General features: G+C 40.7%; 1 protein-coding gene across 1 annotated transcript; it reads right to left on the reverse strand.

The window, feature by feature from the left end:
- Positions 1-1796: 1796 nt before the first annotated feature.
- Positions 1797-15381, reverse strand: LOC145877273 (tripartite motif-containing protein 16). The gene is made up of 6 exons (XM_082972572.1): positions 14770-15381; positions 14242-14337; positions 10279-10512; positions 9317-9476; positions 9132-9191; positions 1797-8900 (listed from the first exon to the last, which is right to left on the reverse strand). Exons 1-6 carry the CDS (start codon positions 15364-15366, stop codon positions 8386-8388), a joined length of 1662 nt encoding a protein of 553 aa, XP_082828698.1. The 5' UTR covers positions 15367-15381; the 3' UTR covers positions 1797-8385.
- Positions 15382-19508: the final 4127 nt, after the last annotated feature.

Below are 19508 nucleotides of genomic sequence, written 5' to 3' on the forward strand. Positions count from 1 at the left end.
ATATCTGATTGAAGAGATTGAAATCTAAGACATTTAGACCGCCATCACAAACCCTGTTGGTGATAACATCTCTTTTTATCTTATGTGGCTTGTTTTTCCATATGAAGTTGTACAAAAGCCTATCTAAGGTACAGCAAGTGGATTTGGGAATGTCAATAGATGAAAAAAGATAGGATGCACGAGATAGCCCCTCAGCTTTGGATAAAAGCACCCTTCCTTGAAGACTTAAATCCCTCCCTAACCATGAGGATAATTTTTTTTTGACAGATTCAGTTACAGGGTTCAAATTAAGATCATTCATAGCCTTAAGATTTTTGGTGATCTTTACACCGAGGTAGGTTACAGTATCTTTTTCAGAGATGTTACAATCTGCTGGGTTGACAGCTCCTTTCACAACAAACAACTCACATTTGGAAAGATTTAAAGTCAAGCCTGAGATTTTGGAGAACTGCTTCACGATATCCAATGCTAATCTAGCTTGAGATACATTTTTCAAAAAAAGTGAGGTGTCATCCGCCAGTTGGGATATCTTGATCTCTCTGGACTGGAATGTAATGCCTTCAAATGGACTTTTATGAACTAATGAGCATAACATTTGAGAAACTAACAAAAATAAAAAAGGTGAAATTGGACAACCTTGTCGTATTCCTTTGTAAATGTTAAATCTTGAGGATGTTCCATGACAGAGTTTGATACAGCTATTGCCACCATTATACAGAGTTCTAATAGCATCAACAAAGAAACGACCAAATTTCAAATGCTTAAGACAATCAAAGATAAAATTGTGACTTACTGTATCAAATGCTTTCTGAAAATCCAGAAATAGGATAACAGGGAAGTCATCTAATAGATCACGATACTCAACCAAGTCTAATATCAGCCTCAGATTATTAGATATATGGCGCCCTTTCATAAACCCTGATTGACATTCATCAATCAGATCATTTAAGCAAGACTTTAACCTTTTTGCAAAGATTAAGGCTATAATTTTGTAGTCGTTATTTAGGAGTGTGATTGGACGCCAATTATCAATACTTAGGAGATCCTTGTGTGGTTTAGGTATAAGAGTAATAACCCCTTGCTTCAGAGAGGCAGGTAGTTCTCCCTTCTTTATAGCCTCCTTAAAGGTTTCAAGTAAAAAAGGTGCTATTTCTTCAAAGAAGGTTTTGTAAAATTCAGAGGTTAATCCATCACAACCTGGAGATTTGTTCTTTTTTAACTGAGCAACCCCGTACTGGATGTCCATAATGGATACATCTTGGCAACAAGACTGATTGAGTTCTTCACTAATCGAATTAACATTCTCTATAGAATCAAGGAGATCCTTAGAGTCACTCAAATTGTTATCTAAGGAGTAAAGATTCTCATAAAATTTAGTGGTAAATTCTGATATCAACTCTCTATCCTCAGTGGTAACCCCATTAATTTTAAGTTTCCGAAGTGTGTTGAGTTCCCCTCTCCTCTTCTCCAAATTAAAAAAGTATCTACTGTTCTTTTCTCCTTTTTCAAGCCATTGTTTTCTAGATCTTATGAAAGCTCCTCTAGCCTTTTCCTCATACAATGTATCTAGTTGATTCTGTAAATCATTCAATTTAGCTTTCTCATTAAGATCAAGATGCTCAATCTCTGTGATATCGGCAATTGTCTTAGAGAGTTCAGCTACCTCACATCTCCTTCTTAAAGCAAGCCGTTTTCCATAAGTAATACAGGCTGAGCGGATTTTAAATTTCAGCAGTTCCCAATATTTCCCATATTCTGCATTAGATGTAGCTAAACTCCAGTAAACAGCAATTAGATTCTTAATCACATTTTTTAAATCATCATGCAATAACAATGAGTTATTTAGTTTCCAGTAACCACCAGAGTATTTCTTACCATCATTACTGCATATTCTTACAGTCAACCATATGACTTTATGATCCGTCAGGACTGCAGGCAGTATTTTTACCTCTACAGTGTTGGGCACAAGACTAGAGGTTATCACCCACAAATCAATTCTTGATTGTAAGGAACGATCTCTATTACTCCATGTGTATTGTATCTCTCCAGGGTTTTTTACTCTCCATATGTCAATTAAGTCCAGGCTTTGGCAGAAATTCACCAACTTGTTCACACCAATGTTAGGCCTATGAGGCAATCTATCAGTCTCATTAGAATAAACCATATTAAAATCTCCACCAACTATTATCTGACTGGATGGGTATTTTCTCAGAAGATTTTTAAGAATTTCTTCAATTTCCTCTAGAAGTAAGTTATTTGGAGGACTAGAACAGTATCCATATACATTACACAACACAGACAATCTGTCCATGTGGTTGATGACCGCTACTAGCCAATGTCCATTGGAGTCCATTTGAGTAAACAAAAATTTCCCTTTGAAATTGTGTGCTAAAATTGCAACCCCAGCTGAATGATTTGTCCCGTGGGCCAAAAAAATGTCACTGCCCCACTGATTTTTCCAATAATTATAGTCCTCTTTGCATGAATGTGTTTCTTGAACGAATACAAGATCTGCGTTGCAGTCCTTACAAAACAAAAAAAAAGCTTTTCTCTTCAACATGTTACGTATCCCCCTGGCATTGATTGACATAAACTTCAAGTCCATATCTATAGAATAGAAAGAAAAATCCTATGCAATCTCAACTTTACCCTCTCTATAAAAAGTTGCTTCATATATGTATTAACAGAATTCTTAACTTGTAAAATAGTAACACCATGTTTCAAAAGTAGAACGTTCAGTTTGCAGTGGGGAAGGAACTACCTTGTAAACCTACCGACAGAACAAATCAAATCACCCCGGTCGTATTTCTTTACCGTTGGCGAAAAAAAGCTCTGATTCCCCTGTAGTATCCACCGTTTCCTTGATTTCGGGCCTGTTGTACGAGAGGCCACAATTTTGCCTTTGCTGCCTTGTCTGCTACAGTCAAATCCTCCCCGAATCTAAGTTTTTTTCTTTCAGAAAGGCGCTTTCCTTTGCTTTCTTCCAAACTGCATCTCTCGCTGTGCGAAAAGCAAACTGGATGATGATCGATCGGCTGACGATGGCATCTTGTTTCTTCCCAATCCGATGAGCGACATCCACAGCCATATCCATATATCCATCGGGAAAGTCCGGTGCCACACGGTTACAGATGTCTCTTACTAAGCGCTTCACATTCTCATCCTGGTTCTCGGGGACACCGTAAAGCCGTAGCCCCCACCTTCTCCGGTATCGCTCTGCTTCCGATAAGCGCTCTTGCATGTCTGCGATGGTCTTCTCCTGAGCAATGCATTTCTCAGACGTAGCAGTGTTTGCAAGTTTAAGCTCTTCGATACTCTTGTATGCATGATTCAGAGAGGTCTTGAGGTCAACTATTTTTGATGTGTTTTCGCGTATCATTTTCTCCAGACCGTCGGCTCTTTCGTTTACAGCATCGATTATGTTGATCTGTAGTTCGCGCAAAGATAATTCTTTATGTGTCTTTTTGGGTGCAGGACTATTGACTGCATTGTCAGAATCAACCGAATGTCCAGAATCCTCCATTTCTTCTCCTGAGTCAGGTGGCGGTTTTTCTCCAACGTATGAGTGCTCAGCTAGCAACTGCCTTCTCCTCCCTTTGCTCTTTCGCACATTTTTTCCTTCCATTTCTCAAAGTTATGAATCAAATTATCGGTCAACTAAGCGTTGTTCTCTATTGTGTTTACTATAAGCCAAGTTCCGTTACATTTAAGTAAGTTTGAGAGGGATAAAAGTTAAGGTTACTCGGAGCAAGCTGAAATCTCGTCTACACTCGCCGCCATCTTCCAGCGCCTCCAACATGGCTACATACCTAGCCACCTAGCATATCAAAATATATATGATAGTTAGCTAAAGTTAGCTAGTTCAAAGTCACGGGAGTTATGTTGAGACAAGGCTGTTTGTCATAACCAGTTAGCCTGTCATTAGCCAGCAAGCTACATAACGTTGCTAACTCCGACTGCATTGCAAGAGGCTAGTCCTGCAGGCTAACTAGCTTAGCTTAGCTAACTTTTTATTTTAACAGTAACATATAAAACATAACAGCCAGAGGTTATTCCCAAAGAAATGAGAAAACAAAAAACAGAACCTATTCCACATTATATCAAATCAAATACAGACATATAGCTAACTAACTTACCTGGCTAAATACCTAGCCACCTAGCATATCGTCTGGACGCAAAACGCTGTAAAATTAGTTGAATATTTTTACAACCCTTTAGAGAAACTGTCAGGGAATATATATATATATTTCTATTTGTTTTTTTCCCTTATTCTCCTCCTTGTAATATACCCAAGCTGTTTTTAAAGTTGTATTTTGTCCGTTTTAATGACCATGACAGTAAAGTCCTTGACTTGACTCGTAACCATGGATTTACCGCGGCCTTCAAAAACACAACATAGAAACATTATTAACTAACTCGCTTTTTTAAAATGTAATAAAATACAATGTTTCGCATGTAAATGCTGAAGTGAAAATGTCAGTTTAATTAATAAAAAAATTAATTAAAACCTGTAAACGTTTATTTTATTTTTTTACAGACAACCGACGTACCTATTCTGTCCGCCATCTTGTCCGGTGGAGACCGCAGTGGATGTCGGGATTAAAAATGGAAGGAGAGGATTGTGGGAGGACTGTGATTTTGAGTCTAGATGGGATACAGCTTTTGTCAACAAACAAAAAAAAAAAAAACTTTTCGTAGTAAGTTTAGGAGAACGTACGTAGCAGGTTAGGAGAAAAAGGTTATGATAATTAGGTTAAGGTTAGGAAAATGGTTAAGTTTAGCTAAAATACACCAAAAATATATAATATACTTAGATGTCAATTTGACAAAAGCTGTATCCCATCTAGACATATTACCGCTTTCCATGTTGTCTGTAGCTTGTGAGGTGTGGAAACATAAAAGTATATATAATATTTTTGGGGGGGCATTTTAGCTAACCCTAACCATTTTCCTAACCTTAACTTAATTATCACAACCTGATACGTTTTTTCTCCTAACCTGCTGCGTACGGTAAGATACGGACAACGAACACAATTGCATTTTATCAATGGCAATTTGAATGCACAGAGATACCGTGACGAGATCCTGGGGCCCCGTTGTCGTGCCGTTCTTCCTCCTCCATCACCTCATGTTTCAGCACGATAATGTCAACAAGGATCTGTACACAATTCCTGGAAGCTGAAAATGTCCCAGTTCTTCCATGGCCTGCATACTCACCAGACATGTCACTCATTGAGCATGTTTGGGATGCTCTGGATAGACGTGTACGACAGCGTGTTCCAGTTCTCGCCAATATCCAGCAACTTCACACAGCCATTGAAGAGGAAGTCGGACAACATTCCACAGGCCACAATCAGCAGCCTGATCAACTCTATGTGAAGGAGACGTGTCGCGCTGCATGAGGCAAATGGTGGTCACACCAGATACTGACTGGTTCTGATCCACACCCCTAACTTTTAACGGTATCTGTGACCAACAGATGCATATCTGTATTCCCAGTCATGTCTAATCCATAGATTAGGGCCTAATTTATTTATTTAAATGACTGATTTCCTTCTATGAACTGTAACTCAGTAAAATCTTTGAAATTGTAGCATGTTGCATTTAATATTTTTGTTCAGTATTTATACGGGGTCAGTTCCAATACCATATTTACAATGTGTAGGACACTGTAATTTATACGGAGTCAGTTCCAATACCATATTTACAATCGGTATTTATATTGTACTTGGTGGGCTACTGTTATTGAGATGAATAAAGTAGTATTTATATTGTTCTGTTATTGAGATGAATAAAGTAGTATTTATATTGTTCTGGCATTGAGATGAATAAAGTAGTATTTATATTGTTCTGTTATTGAGATGAATAAAGTAGTATTTATATTGTACTGGCATTGAGATGAATAAAGTAGTATTTATATTGTACTGGTATTGAGATGAATAAAGTAGTATTTATATTGTTCTGTTATTGAGATGAATAAAGTAGTATTTATATTGTACTGGCATTGAGATGAATAAAGTAGTATTTATATTGTACTGGCATTGAGATTAATAAAGTAGTATTTATATTGTACTGGCATTGAGATGAATAAAGTAGTATTTATATTGTACTGGTATTGAGATGAATAAAGTAGTATTTATACTGCTCAAAAAAATAAAGGGAACACTTAAACAACACATCCTAGATCTGAATGAAAGAAATAATCTTATTAAATACTTTTTTCTTTACATAGTTGAATGTGCTGACAACAAAATCACACAAAAATAATCAATGGAAATCCAATTTATCAACCCATGGAGGTCTGGATTTGGAGTCACACTCAAAATTAAAGTGGAAAACCACACTACAGGCGGATCCAACTTTGATGTAATGTCCTTAAAACAAGTCAAAATGAGGCTCAGTAGTGTGTGTGGCCTCCACGTGCCTGTATGACCTCCCTACAATGCCTGGGCATGCTCCTGATGAGGTGGCAGATGGTCTCCTGAGGGATCTCCTCCCAGACCTGGACTAAAGCATCCGCCAACTCCTGGACAGTCTGTGGTGCAACGTGGCGTTGGTGGATGGAGCGAGACATGATGTCCCAGATGTGCTCAATTGGATTCAGGTCTGGGGAACGGGCGGGCCAGTCCATAGCATCAATGCCTTCCTCTTGCAGGAACTGCTGACACACTCCAGCCACATGAGGTCTAGCATTGTCTTGCATTAGGAGGAACCCAGGGCCAACCACACCAGCATATGGTCTCACAAGGGGTCTGAGGATCTCATCTCGGTACCTAATGGCAGTCAGGCTACCTCTCAATTTAGAACACACATTTAGAACCCTCGTTTAGAACGCTCATTTAGAACGCTCATTTAGAACGCTCGTTTAGAACCCTCGTTTAGAACCCTCGTTTAGAACCCTCGTTTAGAACCCTCGTTTAGAACCCTCGTTTAGAACCCTCGTTTAGAACGCTCATTTAGAACGCTCATTTAGAACGCTCATTTACAACAACAATCAGTATTTGAGCTGGACACACTTTTTTCAGAAACTATTTACACAAAAAACACACACAGTCCTTACAAAGTTTCTCTCCAGAATGTGAGCAGTTTCTTTTTTGAAGGAAATGGTTCATATATTCACAGAAGTATATATTTAATCACTGAACAGTAGCAGACCTAACTTCATCTGTTCCTGACTCTGGATAGTGGATTAAAAAGACCACCTGTTGTTACATCAACACCAGACATCATGATTCATGGAAATGGACATTGTATTTTATCAAATATGAAAACCTTAAATCTCTTCAAATTCAAATCAGTCAGAAAATAAGGATCGTACATAAAACAGAGCAGAATAAATCATCACATCTGGGGACCATCACCACCAGCATGACTAGTATCTATGTGGACCCTACTACAGTTTAACCAGCTCAGCTATAGACTACACCAGCATGACTAGTATCTATGTGGACCCTACTACAGTTTAACCAGCTCAGCTATAGACTACACCAGCATGACTAGTATCTATGTGGACCCTACTACAGTTTAACCAGCTCAGCTATAGACTACACCAGCATGACTAGTATCTATGTGGACCCTACTACAGTTTAACCAGCTCAGCTATAGACTACACCAGCATGACTAGTATCTATGTGGACCCTACTACAGTTTAACCAGCTCAGCTATAGACTACACCAGCATGACTAGTATCTATGTGGACCCTACTACAGTTTAACCAGCTCAGCTATAGACTACACCAGCATGACTAGTATCTATGTGGACCCTACTACAGTTTAACCAGCTCAGCTATAGACTACACCAGCATGACTAGTATCTATGTGGACCCTACTACAGTTTAACCAGCTCAGCTATAGACTACACCAGCATGACTAGTATCTATGTGGACCCTACTACAGTTTAACCAGCTCAGCTATAGACTACACCAGCATGACTAGTATCTATGTGGACCCTACTACAGTTTAACCAGCTCAGCTATAGACTACACCAGCATGACTAGTATCTATGTGGACCCTACTACAGTTTAACCAGCTCAGCTATAGACTACACCAGCATGACTAGTATCTATGTGGACCCTACTACAGTTTAACCAGCTCAGCTATAGACTACACCAGCATGACTAGTATCTATGTGGACCCTACTACAGTTTAACCAGCTCAGCTATAGACTACACCAGCGTGACTAGTATCTATGTGGACCCTACTACAGTTTAACCAGCTCAGCTATAGACTACACCAGCATGACTAGTATCTATGTGGACCCTACTACAGTTTAACCAGCTCAGCTATAGACTACACCAGCATGACTAGTATCTATGTGGACCCTACTACAGTTTAACCAGCTCAGCTATAGACTACACCAGCATGACTAGTATCTATGTGGACCCTACTACAGTTTAACCAGCTCAGCAGTACTATTATAGAGCCTAAACCCAGGATAGAGGGTCTGAGTGAATGTGGTCTGGACTCTGTGGAGGAGGGTCATTGTGTCAGAGACACTGTAGAAGGACAGAGTACCTGCCTTGTGATCCAGGTACACTCCTACTCTGGAGGACTGAGGGCCTGATACTTCAGTCTCAACATCATTGTGTCTGAAATAATAACCATCACTATAGCACTGTAAACTCCAGGACTTGTTATTGAATCCAAATCTATTATCTGTCTCTGTTCTGCTGATGTCTTTATATGAGACTGCTGTAATAACCCACCCCCCAGTCCACTCCACCTCCCAGTAACAGCGTCCAGACAGACCCTCTCTACACAGAACCTGGTACTCGTTGGTGAATCTGTCTGGATGGTCAGGATATGGTTGGTCTTGGTCTGTATAGGTCACCTTTCTGTTCCCTTCAGACAGAGAGAGGTGTGTGCCTGCTGTGTTTGGGTCCAGTGTGAGCTGACAGGAATCTGGGAGAAGAGCAGAGACCAATGAGGGGAGTCAGAACAATAAGTTAAGTCAGATACTGTATCTACCCTGTCTTTGATTAGAGCACAGCAGAGATCAAATCAGAGAAATATGAGGAGTCAGATAGATACCCAGTCTTTGATTAGATCTACTATTGCTATATATTTCTAGAGGGATTGTTAGGAGTGGCAGTAAAAAGAGACTGTTAGTTACTTCACAATAAAGAGACTCACATTGTAACAACTGTTCTCTGGTCTTGGGCTCTGGAGGCAGAACAACCTCCACTATATTCACTACAGACACACAAACACATTGACAGAGAGAGGGAATGTTATCATCATACCATATTCCACATGTATATGACTAGTAGGGAACTTTCAATGGTCTAAAGTTGATGTTCTGATTGTTTTCAACACACCTGTAGTGGAGATCTTGGTCCATTCTCCTTTAAGGAAGTCTTCTAGTTTCTCTCTCAGTTCAGACACAGTCTTACTCACATCTCCAAAGTACTGAAGAGGACGGACAACGATGCTGGGTAAGTCTGAAGATACACTGATACTGGAGAGAGACTGATAACTCTGGAGAGAGAGAGAGAGACAGAGACAGAGAGACAGAGAGAGAGAGAGAGAGAGAGAGAGAGAGACAGAGAGAGAGAGAGACAGAGAGACAGAGACAGAGAGAGACAGAGACAGAGAGAGAGAGAGAGAGAGAGAGAGAGAGAGAGAGGGACAGAGGGACACAGAGAGAGGGAGACACGGACAGAGAGACACAGAGAGAGAGACACCGAGAGAGACAGAGAGAGGGACAGAGGGACACAGAGAGAGGGACACGGAGAGAGGGACACAGAGGGACAGAGAGACACAGAGAGACCCAGAGAGAGGGACACAGAGAGATGTGGGGACACAGACAGAGGGACAGGGGGACACAGACAGAGGGACACAGACAGAGGGACAGGGGGACACAGAGAGGGACAGAGAGAGAGAGAGAGAGAGAGAGAGGGACACAGAGAGGGACAGAGAGAGAGAGAGAGAGGGACAGAGAGAGAGAGAGAGGGACAGAGAGAGGGACAGAGAGAGAGAGACAGAGAGAGAGAGAGGGACAGAGAGAGAGAGGGACAGAGAGAGAGGGACAGAGAGAGAGGGACAGAGAGAGAGGGACAGAGAGAGAGGGACAGAGAGAGAGAGAGAGAGAGAGGGGGGGACAGAGAGAGAGAGAGAGAGGGGGACAGAGAGAGAGAGAGAGAGAGAGACAGAGAGACAGAGAGAGAGAGAGAGAGAGAGAGAGAGAGAGAGAGAGAGAGAGAGGACAACATAATGATTGAGATGAATAGTTTCACATATAGTTAATTTCATATCACATGTAACAAGACAGTTTAGTTACCTGGAGGAAATGGATGTGATCCTCTGTGTGTGAGAGCTGCTCCAGCTCAGTGCTTCTCTTCCTCAGCTCAGCTATCTCCTGCTTCAGTTGCTCCAGGACTCCTTCAGCTTCACTGACTTGATCCTTCTCTTGGGCTCTGATCAGCTCCTTCACCTCAGAGCTCCTTCTCTCAATGGAGCGGATCAGCTCAGTAAAGATCTGATCACTGTCCTCCACTGCTGACTGTGCAGAGCGCTGTTAAGAGAGAGACAGAGAGAGAGAGAGAGAGAGAGAGGAAGGAGAGAGAGAGAGAGAGAGGAAGGAGAGAGAGAGAGACAGAGAGACAGAGAGACAGAGACAGACAGAGAGAGAGAGAGGGACAGAGAGAGAGAGAGGGACAGAGAGAGAGAGAGGGACAGAGAGAGAGAGAGGGACAGAGAGATAGCAGTTAGTTAATAGTATCTCTACTTGCAAATTCATCTTCTGCACATCTATCATTCCAGTGTTTAATTGCTAAATTGTAATTATTTCGCCACCACGGCCTATTTATTAATTTACCTCCTTTATCTTACCTCATTTACACAACTGTATATAGACTTTTCTATTGTGTTATTGACTGTACGTTTGTTTATTCCATGTGTAACTCTGTGTTGTTGTTTGTGTCACACTGCTTTGCTTTATCTTGGCCAGGTCGCAGTTGTAAATGAGAACTTGTTCTCAACTGGCCTACCTGGTTAAATAAAGGACTTGTTCTCAACTAGCCTACCTGGTTAAATAAAGGACTTGTTCTCAACTGGCCCACCTGGTTAAATAAAGGTTTCATTAAAAAGTCTGGCAATAACTTAACTTTTCATTATTTAGACAGACTCCTCTAAATAATAAATATAATTAAATAACAAAAAACAGTTAAATGCTAAGTACTATACATAGGTTTTATTTAAAAAATAACAATAGAACCTATTTAGTACTATAATGGTATTTACTAACATAATATTATTACTATAATAGTTTCTAAAGGGGTTCTAGGCTACCCTACCCTAGAATTAGGGTTCAGGATAAAACAGGTTATACGTAGGGTTAGAGTTTCTGTACAGCACTTTGTGACATCTGCTGATGTAAAAAGGTCTTCATAAATACATTAGATTGATTGTTAGGTTCAGGGTATTTAAAGAGATAAACTGTATGGGTTAATATCTCTCTTGCTCCTCCCTGTGGTCTTCTGTGGGAACTACATACCTCATTCACCACACTTGATAGGCTCATAATCTGAGGTAGCAACTGAGTCAGAGCTACAAATCAATGATCTCCACCAATCCATTAGGTTTACAACTCAGTGAACCTGCGCAGCATTCTCTCTATTTGATGTCTACGAACCAACAGATTTCAACGATTATCATATTACCCAGCAGCCATTTAGAAACAAATAAAAAAAGGTTATTTATTTTTATTCTTTCTTCTGACTGTTTAAATCGGCCACATCTTGAAAAAGAGAACAGGGACATGCGATTTGTTGAGAATGTACACCTTTTTATAGATAAAAAATATATATATACAGTTAACCATGACCAGAACATGTTTAACATTTGAAGGCTTTGCGCCAACCATCCCTGTAGGTAACTACAATCTATAACCAGGTGAACAGTGAGCTTCCTCACCAAGTAACTGTAACCTAGTTAATAATAAGTTACCTGAGGTAAACATCAAGGACAGTTAATATTAAGTTACCTGAGGTAAACCTACAAGGATAGTTAATAATAAGTTACCTGAGGTAAACCTACAAGGACAGTTAATATTAAGTTACCTGAGGTAAACCTACAAGGATAGTTAATAATAAGTTACCTGAGGTAAACCTACAAGTTTAGTTAATAATCAGTTACCTGAGGTAAACCTACAAGGATAGTTAATAATAAGTTACCTGAGGTAAACCTACAAGGTTAACGCGGGCTGGAAGAGAATTACTTCAAAATCACAGCAAACAGCTGGGACATATAGTAATATTATATATATATAATATTATATCACTGGGCTCCTCTGTGCTAACAAACCCTGTGTACCACCCCTCCCCTGTTTAACCTTGAATTTCGTTCAGAAAAACACTTCCACATTTAGCAAAACGAACCAACTCTTTACGGATCTGTTCGGTGGTAATAAACGGAGGCAGATTAGACACCACTACTCTTGTCGAAATCTTCACCAACACAACCCCTCACATAAATCATACTGGTAACTAGCCGGGTAACAAGACTCACCTTTTACATTACCACAACCACCGCCTTGTTCATTCTGGATACAGAGTGTATATGTTCCTCTCCCACCTGTTCACCGACCAGGATCAATAATTCCTCCACACCATTCTCCACAACGCACCTGAAGAGACAGCGTTTCTTCTCCACTCGGTTGAGGACATCACACTACCCTACTCCCTCCTCAACTCTAACCGATAAACAGCGGAAACCGATAAACAAACCCTCCCACCATGACAAAATACATTTGGAAAATAGGCAAAAGAATAGCTGCACTCTTCACGAACGACAAAACCTCACGTTACCAACTTCTTCTTCTTCTATGGTATAATGGCGGTCCTCAAACCAACGTTAAAGGAGCGTGGCGCCTCCTACTGTGCTGGAGTGTGTTCAATCACGGTTTACACCATTTCTAAATCCTCCTACCTAACTCAGTACTTCTGAGAAAATAAAAAAGATCCCTACTAACTTCTAATAGACCCTCCCCCATCCCCCAAATCCCTTCCAACCCCCATCCAACCCCCCATCCAACCTCAATGACCCTACACTTCAATCTTTCCCTCTCTTCAACATCCTTACAACAATATAACAACACATGCTCCACCGTTTCATTGACAATACCCTCCAGACACAAACCATTCACATGCTGCCAACCAGATGGAAGGACCAGTTCAATGTACAATGTCCTAAACACAATCGAGGAAACACCACCTCTTCCTTCCTAATCTGACCTTTGAACCTTGGTCCACCGACCTTTCTTTAGAGGGCATATAAATGCCGTCCCTTGTGCTCAGAGTCCCATCTCTTCTGCCACACATCTATCAAAATGTCTCTGATCTCACATTTGTCCTCACCTCTACCCAGTGGAACATTAATATATATTATATCTTGTTTTAAAGTTATTTTAGCTAACTAGTCTACAATTTCATTCCATTCCACACCTGAATGTGCTGGGACCCAGCAGAATCTCACTACTAGACCCATTCTCTCAATTCTCCATAATAACATTAATACCTCCAATAGTAGGTCACTCCTAATAGATTTACCAGATGATAAACTATTATATGATAATACTAAAAAACACCCTTCTAACTAACCCTACACTCATTAAAACCCACTACCCCATTCCACTACTTTGACCCTATCTGCTCCTGCACCAGGCCATCTAACCCTACACTCATTAAAACCCACTACCCCATTCCACTACTTTGACCCTATCTGCTCCTGCACCAGGCCAACTAACCCTACACTCATTAAAACCCACTACCCCATTCCACTACTTTGACCCTATCTGCTCCTGCACCAGGCCAACGACCTGGGAGGACGGGACACCACCACTCAACACACCCTGGAACTCTTCTGAAGTCAAATCTAGTATGACCAAATACTTCTCTGCAGCTGCCACCAAAACAACATGTTTTTTTCTGTGATTTACATTCCATTTCTGCGGTAAAGTTGATAACCATTTGCTATGAACACTAAGAAGCCAACCTTACTGAAGCATATATCACTCGTTGGCCTGTCCCTCTGTGCTGTCACAGATCTACTACTCACAGGGATCCTCTCAGGATCCCTCAGCCTTGACCCATCCTCCTCTACTTTCTTCACTGCCTCAGCAGTGACAACCTGTTCCCAACAGTGGGGTCAGTGGGATTGGATAGGGGCCCCTCTCTCTCTCTCTCTCTCTCTGACTGGAGGAGACAGGTGAAATGGTGTGTCTCCTCTGGTCAACAATACTCACCTTGAAAGACTCCACAGCCTGTTGGAGCTCCTTCAGCTCCTTCTCTCTCTCCTGGAATCTCTGCTGGACCTTCTGCTGACTCATCCCCAGCTGCCTCTGTGGAGAATCACTCTTCAATGAGCTATCAAGCTTTATTAGTCCAGTAGATCAATAGTATAGTAATGTGACATAGGGCCCATAGAGAGGAAGGTCTAAAAAATGGATGGTCCATTTACTAAATGATATTTATTTGTTGCTATGTGAATGATTATAGTTTTTATGGTAGGACTACATGTATCAACAGGTTGAGACTGAACTTTGGACTCATAAAAGAGCATTCAGAATGATAATAGTGTTTGACATTATAAAATGGTGATACATCTGGAGAATCTGGGTTAACATATCTATATACTCAAGGTTTGTGTTCATATTTGTTCTGCTGAGGATCCATTTCATTTCAATGATCTCATATTCAAACAGCCTTAGTTCCTACTGTATCTTTAATTCTATGTTTATCAGACAGTCACCAACAAGTTGTTCTGGTCTTACCTGTTTCTCAGTCCTCTCTGCTGCAGCTGACACTGTATCATGGCCTTTATGTTCATCCATTGTACACATCAGACAGATACACTGCTGATCGGTACGACAGTAAACCTCCAGCAGTTTGTCATGATGAGAGCAGATCTTCTCCTGTAGTTGTGCGGTGGCTTTGACCAGCTTGTGCTTCTTCAAAGCAGGAGATTCGTAGTGAGATTGGAGGTGAGTCTCACAGTAAGAGGCCAGACACACCAGACAGGACATGAGGGCTTTCTGCTTTCTGGTCCCAGTGCAGAAATCACACGCCACATCTCTAGGTCCAGCATAGCACAGAGCAGGAGGGGGAGCAGCCTGGAGTCCTGTCTTCTTCAGTTTCTCCACCAGCTCAGCCAACATGTTATTTTTACTCAGCGTAGGCCTCGGACTGAAGGTCTGTCTGCACTGAGGACAGCTATAGACCCCTTTCAGAACATCCTGATCCCAGCAGCCCTCAATACAGCTCCTACAGTAACTGTGTCCACAGGGGATGGTGACTGGTTCCTTCAGTAGATCCAGACAGACAGAACAACAGAACTGGTCCTGGTCCAGCAGAACTCCCTGTTGAGCCATTTGGACGGTTGTTCACTCTCACACAGACAGACGACACAGAGACTCAGATCAGTTTCGTTTCCTCAGAAGACAGTTTGTGAAGGGGGATGGACTTCCTGGTTCTGCCAGAGGGGTGGGGTTAGAGGGAGGGAGGGAGGGGTTAGAGGAATGCAGGAAGAGAGAGAGGAACTGCATGCAACAGCAAGAGGGAGACAAATAGTCTTGTTCCTTGCTTAGAGCCCTTAACATGGAATATATGAAATAATGAATCTTAAAATGTGAGTTATTAGAATATAAAGGGTAACACTTTCTATGAAGTACATATTATAATTATTTTAATGACCTTTATAATGCCTTATAATACACTTATGTGTTCTAATAAGCAATAAGGCCTGAGGAGGTGTGGTATATGTAAGGATTGCGGACCTGGTGGCAGTGAAGTCAGACGCAGGAGAGCAGAGATAGGTAATAGCCGGAGCAGTTTAATACAAAACGAACCTACATGGGTACAAAACCCGATGCGCACCAGTAACAGAGTACAAGCACTTACAAACAAACAATTCCACACAAGGACATGGGGGGAACAGAGGGTTAAATACACAACAATTCATGATGGAAATGGAAACCAGATGTGTAAGAAAACAAGACAAAACAAATGGAAAATGAAAAAGTGGATCGACAATGACTAGAAGACCGGTGACGCCGACCGCCGAACAAGGAGAGGAAATGACTTCGGTGGAAGTGGTGACAGTATATGGCTAATATACAGTACCACGGCTAAGTGCTGTTTTTAGGCACGACGCAAAGCGGATTGAGAATTATGTAACACTTTCAAAAATACAATCAAATAAAAATGTTATTGGTCACATACACATATTTAGCAGATGTTATTGTGGGTGTAGTGAAATGCTTGTGTTCCTGGTTCCAACAGTGCAGTAGTATCTAACAATACACCCTAATGTAAATGTCACAGGTGTCGTAGGGTTTAGACCAAGACGCAGTGGGAAAATGTACACTCATCTTCTTTTATTAAAGGACAAAGAACAGGCCAGTAAGGCACAAAGCTATACACAGCAACAATCTGCCACAAAACCCCCATGACAAACAAACTCCTAATTATAGGACCTTCAATCAGAGGCAACGATAACCAGCTGCCTCCAATTGAAGGTCCAACCCCAATTAACTAAACATAGAACTACAATAGACAAGACAGAACATAGAAATACACTAACATAGAACATAGACTAACAAACCCCTGACCACATAAACCAAACACCCCTCTACCTAAATACATAGCCTGAACCACATAAACCAAACACCCCTCTACCTAAATACATAGCCCGAACCACATAAACCAAACACCCCTCTACCTAAATACATAGCCCGAAACACATAAACCAAACACCCCTCTACCTAAATACATAGCCTGAACCACATAAACCAAACACCCCTCTACGTAAATACATAGCCCGAACCACATAAAACAAACACCCCTTTACCTAAATACATAGCCCGAAACACATAAACCAAACACCCCTCTATGTAAATACATAGCCCGAACCACATAAACCAAACACCCCTCTATGTAAATACATAGCCCGAACCACATAAAACAAACACCCCTCTACCTAAATACATAGCCCGAACTACATAAACCAAACACCCCTCTACCTAAATACATAGCCCGAACCACATAAACCAAACACCCCTCTACCTAAATACATAGCCGAACCACATAAACCAAACACCCCTCTACCTAAATACATAGCCCGAACCACATAAACCAAAAACACCCCTCTACCTAAATACATAGCCCGAACCACATAAACCAAACACCCCTCTACCTAAATACATAGCCCGAACCACATAAACCAAACACCCCTCTACCTAAATACATAGCCCGAGACCACATAAAACAAACACCCCTCTACCTAAATACATAGCCCGAACCACAGGATGCCTATTTAAAAACACTTTTTCAACATTTCAAGATAGCAGTTAGTTCAGTTTGATCTTATTAAAGACAGCTGTATCATTTTTTTATTCATTTTGACATATTGTTTGGGACCACTTTTTTTGCTCTGTTTGAAGGCTGTCAGCTTCTTCTCAGGAAGAGAATCCCTTAGCCTTTCAACTAATTTTCAAATGATAGGATGCCTATTTTAAAACACTTTCTCTACATTTCAAGATAGCAGTTAGTTAATTTTGAGCATATCAAAGACAGCTGCTACTTCATTTTATTAATTTTCACCATTTTTTTTTTTTTACCCAAAATTATTCGAAGTCCACAGTCTCTGTCATTGAATTATGTTGAGCCGTGTGCCTGGTGATTGAACAGGTTACCAGGTGGGTTTTTGAATATAGTTCTTAATGGCTTCAGTGGTGTGCTGGGGTCCATTGCTTGCTAAGGGGGAACCTCCCACCCAGGTTCAGCCAACAGGGGGCGCCACCCAACCCCTCTAGTAAAACTGAATGTCTCTCTCTCTCTCTCTCTCTCTCAGGCTATGAAAAAAGCCCCACCTCCTCTCGCTCAGCCATTCTAACAGTGGAAGCCAGGATCTGTGAGAAACTATGATAATAAACTGTGAACAATAATGAAGCCATGTTTGTCTTGTGTGAGTGAGGATTTATTATTTAATTGTGTGATAACTTTAATTGTGTGATAACTTTATGTAATACATCCTCTGTTTCCTAACTGAATAAACATTTTAAGATAGCAGTTGGTTCAGTCTGATCATCTCATGTTGGAACTTTATTTTAATCCTTTTTCACTATTTAAATTTTCACTATTTTTTTTTTTTTTTTGACAAATTCCATTTTTACACATTTTTTCCCCACTCTCTACTTTGTACAATGACAGAGAAAGTGGGACTCTGTCGTTTTTTCTGACAAGTTCTCTCATTGATCTCAGGTTCAGCCACCAGGGGTCCCCCACCCTCCATGAAAACTTTCATAGGCTCTCTTTCACTCAGTAATCATGTAACAAGTCGACAGGCTCCCAGAGGCAGGGCAATCAAAGGCTCCAACTCACTGAAGTGCCCATCAGCCCAGCCATTGTTATTATTCCTACCAGCCGTTCTACAGTGAAGCGGGTTGATTAGTAGGTTGGAACCCCGTTACAACGGACACTTTACAATGACGCAACAATCAGCGTTTGAGCTGGACACACTCATTTAGAACACTCATTTAGAACACTCATTTAGAACACTCATTTAGAACGGACAGTTTACAATGACGCAACAATCAGCGTTTGAGCTGGACACACTCATTTAGAACGCTCGTTTAGAACGCTCATTTAGAACACTGATTTAGAACGGACAGTTTACAATGACGCAACAATCAGCGTTTGAGCTGGACACACTTTTTTCAGAAACTATTTACACAAAACACACACAGTCCTTACAAAGTTTATCTCCAGAATGTGAGCAGTTTATTTTTGGATGCAAATGGTTCAGATATTCACAGAAGTATATATATATATATATATATATATATATATATATAGCACAACACAATCATCCTAACCGGAAAAAATGTAGGCTACATTTGTCGTAGCGCTAACTGAAGAAAGATTGACCCAACACAAGCAGTCATATTTTCTAACTCTCGGCTGACGTAAACTACAATATGAATTAGCTAATTGCAATTACTATGTATAATTAATCACATCACGGGGTGAGCTCACCATTGATCGAAATAATTAGGTAAAACACTTTCTAGAAATCGACAGTAATCCGTCGATTAGTTTCAGCGAGCAGCCATGCATTTTTCCCTCACAGAAACCGAAGATAATAAAAGACAAGATGAGTTCGGTCTGTTTATAGTGTTGAAGGGGTGTGTCATCTACCGTCGTTCACATCCCACCATTCATTTCCGGAAGTCCTCAAAAAATGAGTGAACTCTTACTCACCTCATTTTGTTATAACATCTTTGGTCAAACGGATGATTACGTGAAACCCAGAATGCATTGTATGTCAACAAACATGGCTCCATACACATAGCTGGAATTAGCTTAGCTCATCATAATCAGTATAACCTTCAAATAAGTATTTTACACACATAATATGTGCCCATTACAATCTATGCAAGAATCGGAATGCATGATTTGTCACCCAGAATTGAAAACATGTGAATAAAACAATAAATACACAAATAATTACCTC

Source organism: Salmo salar, unplaced genomic scaffold (genome assembly GCF_965601325.2).
Source record: "Salmo salar unplaced genomic scaffold, fSalSal1 ptg000743l, whole genome shotgun sequence".
Taxonomy (NCBI): domain Eukaryota; kingdom Metazoa; phylum Chordata; class Actinopteri; order Salmoniformes; family Salmonidae; genus Salmo; species Salmo salar.

Coding starts and splice junctions, on each gene's coding strand:
- LOC145877273 (XM_082972572.1), bottom strand. CDS start 15,366: ATGGCTCAACAGGGAGTTCTGCTGGACCAGGACCAGTTCTGTTGTTCT. Junction 10,513..14,241: donor AGGCTGTGGAGTCTTTCAAG/GTGAGTATTGTT, acceptor CTCTCTTAACAG/CGCTCTGCACAGTCAGCAGT. Junction 8,901..9,131: donor CAGAGAACAGTTGTTACAAT/GTGAGTCTCTTT, acceptor CTCTTCTCCCAG/ATTCCTGTCAGCTCACACTG.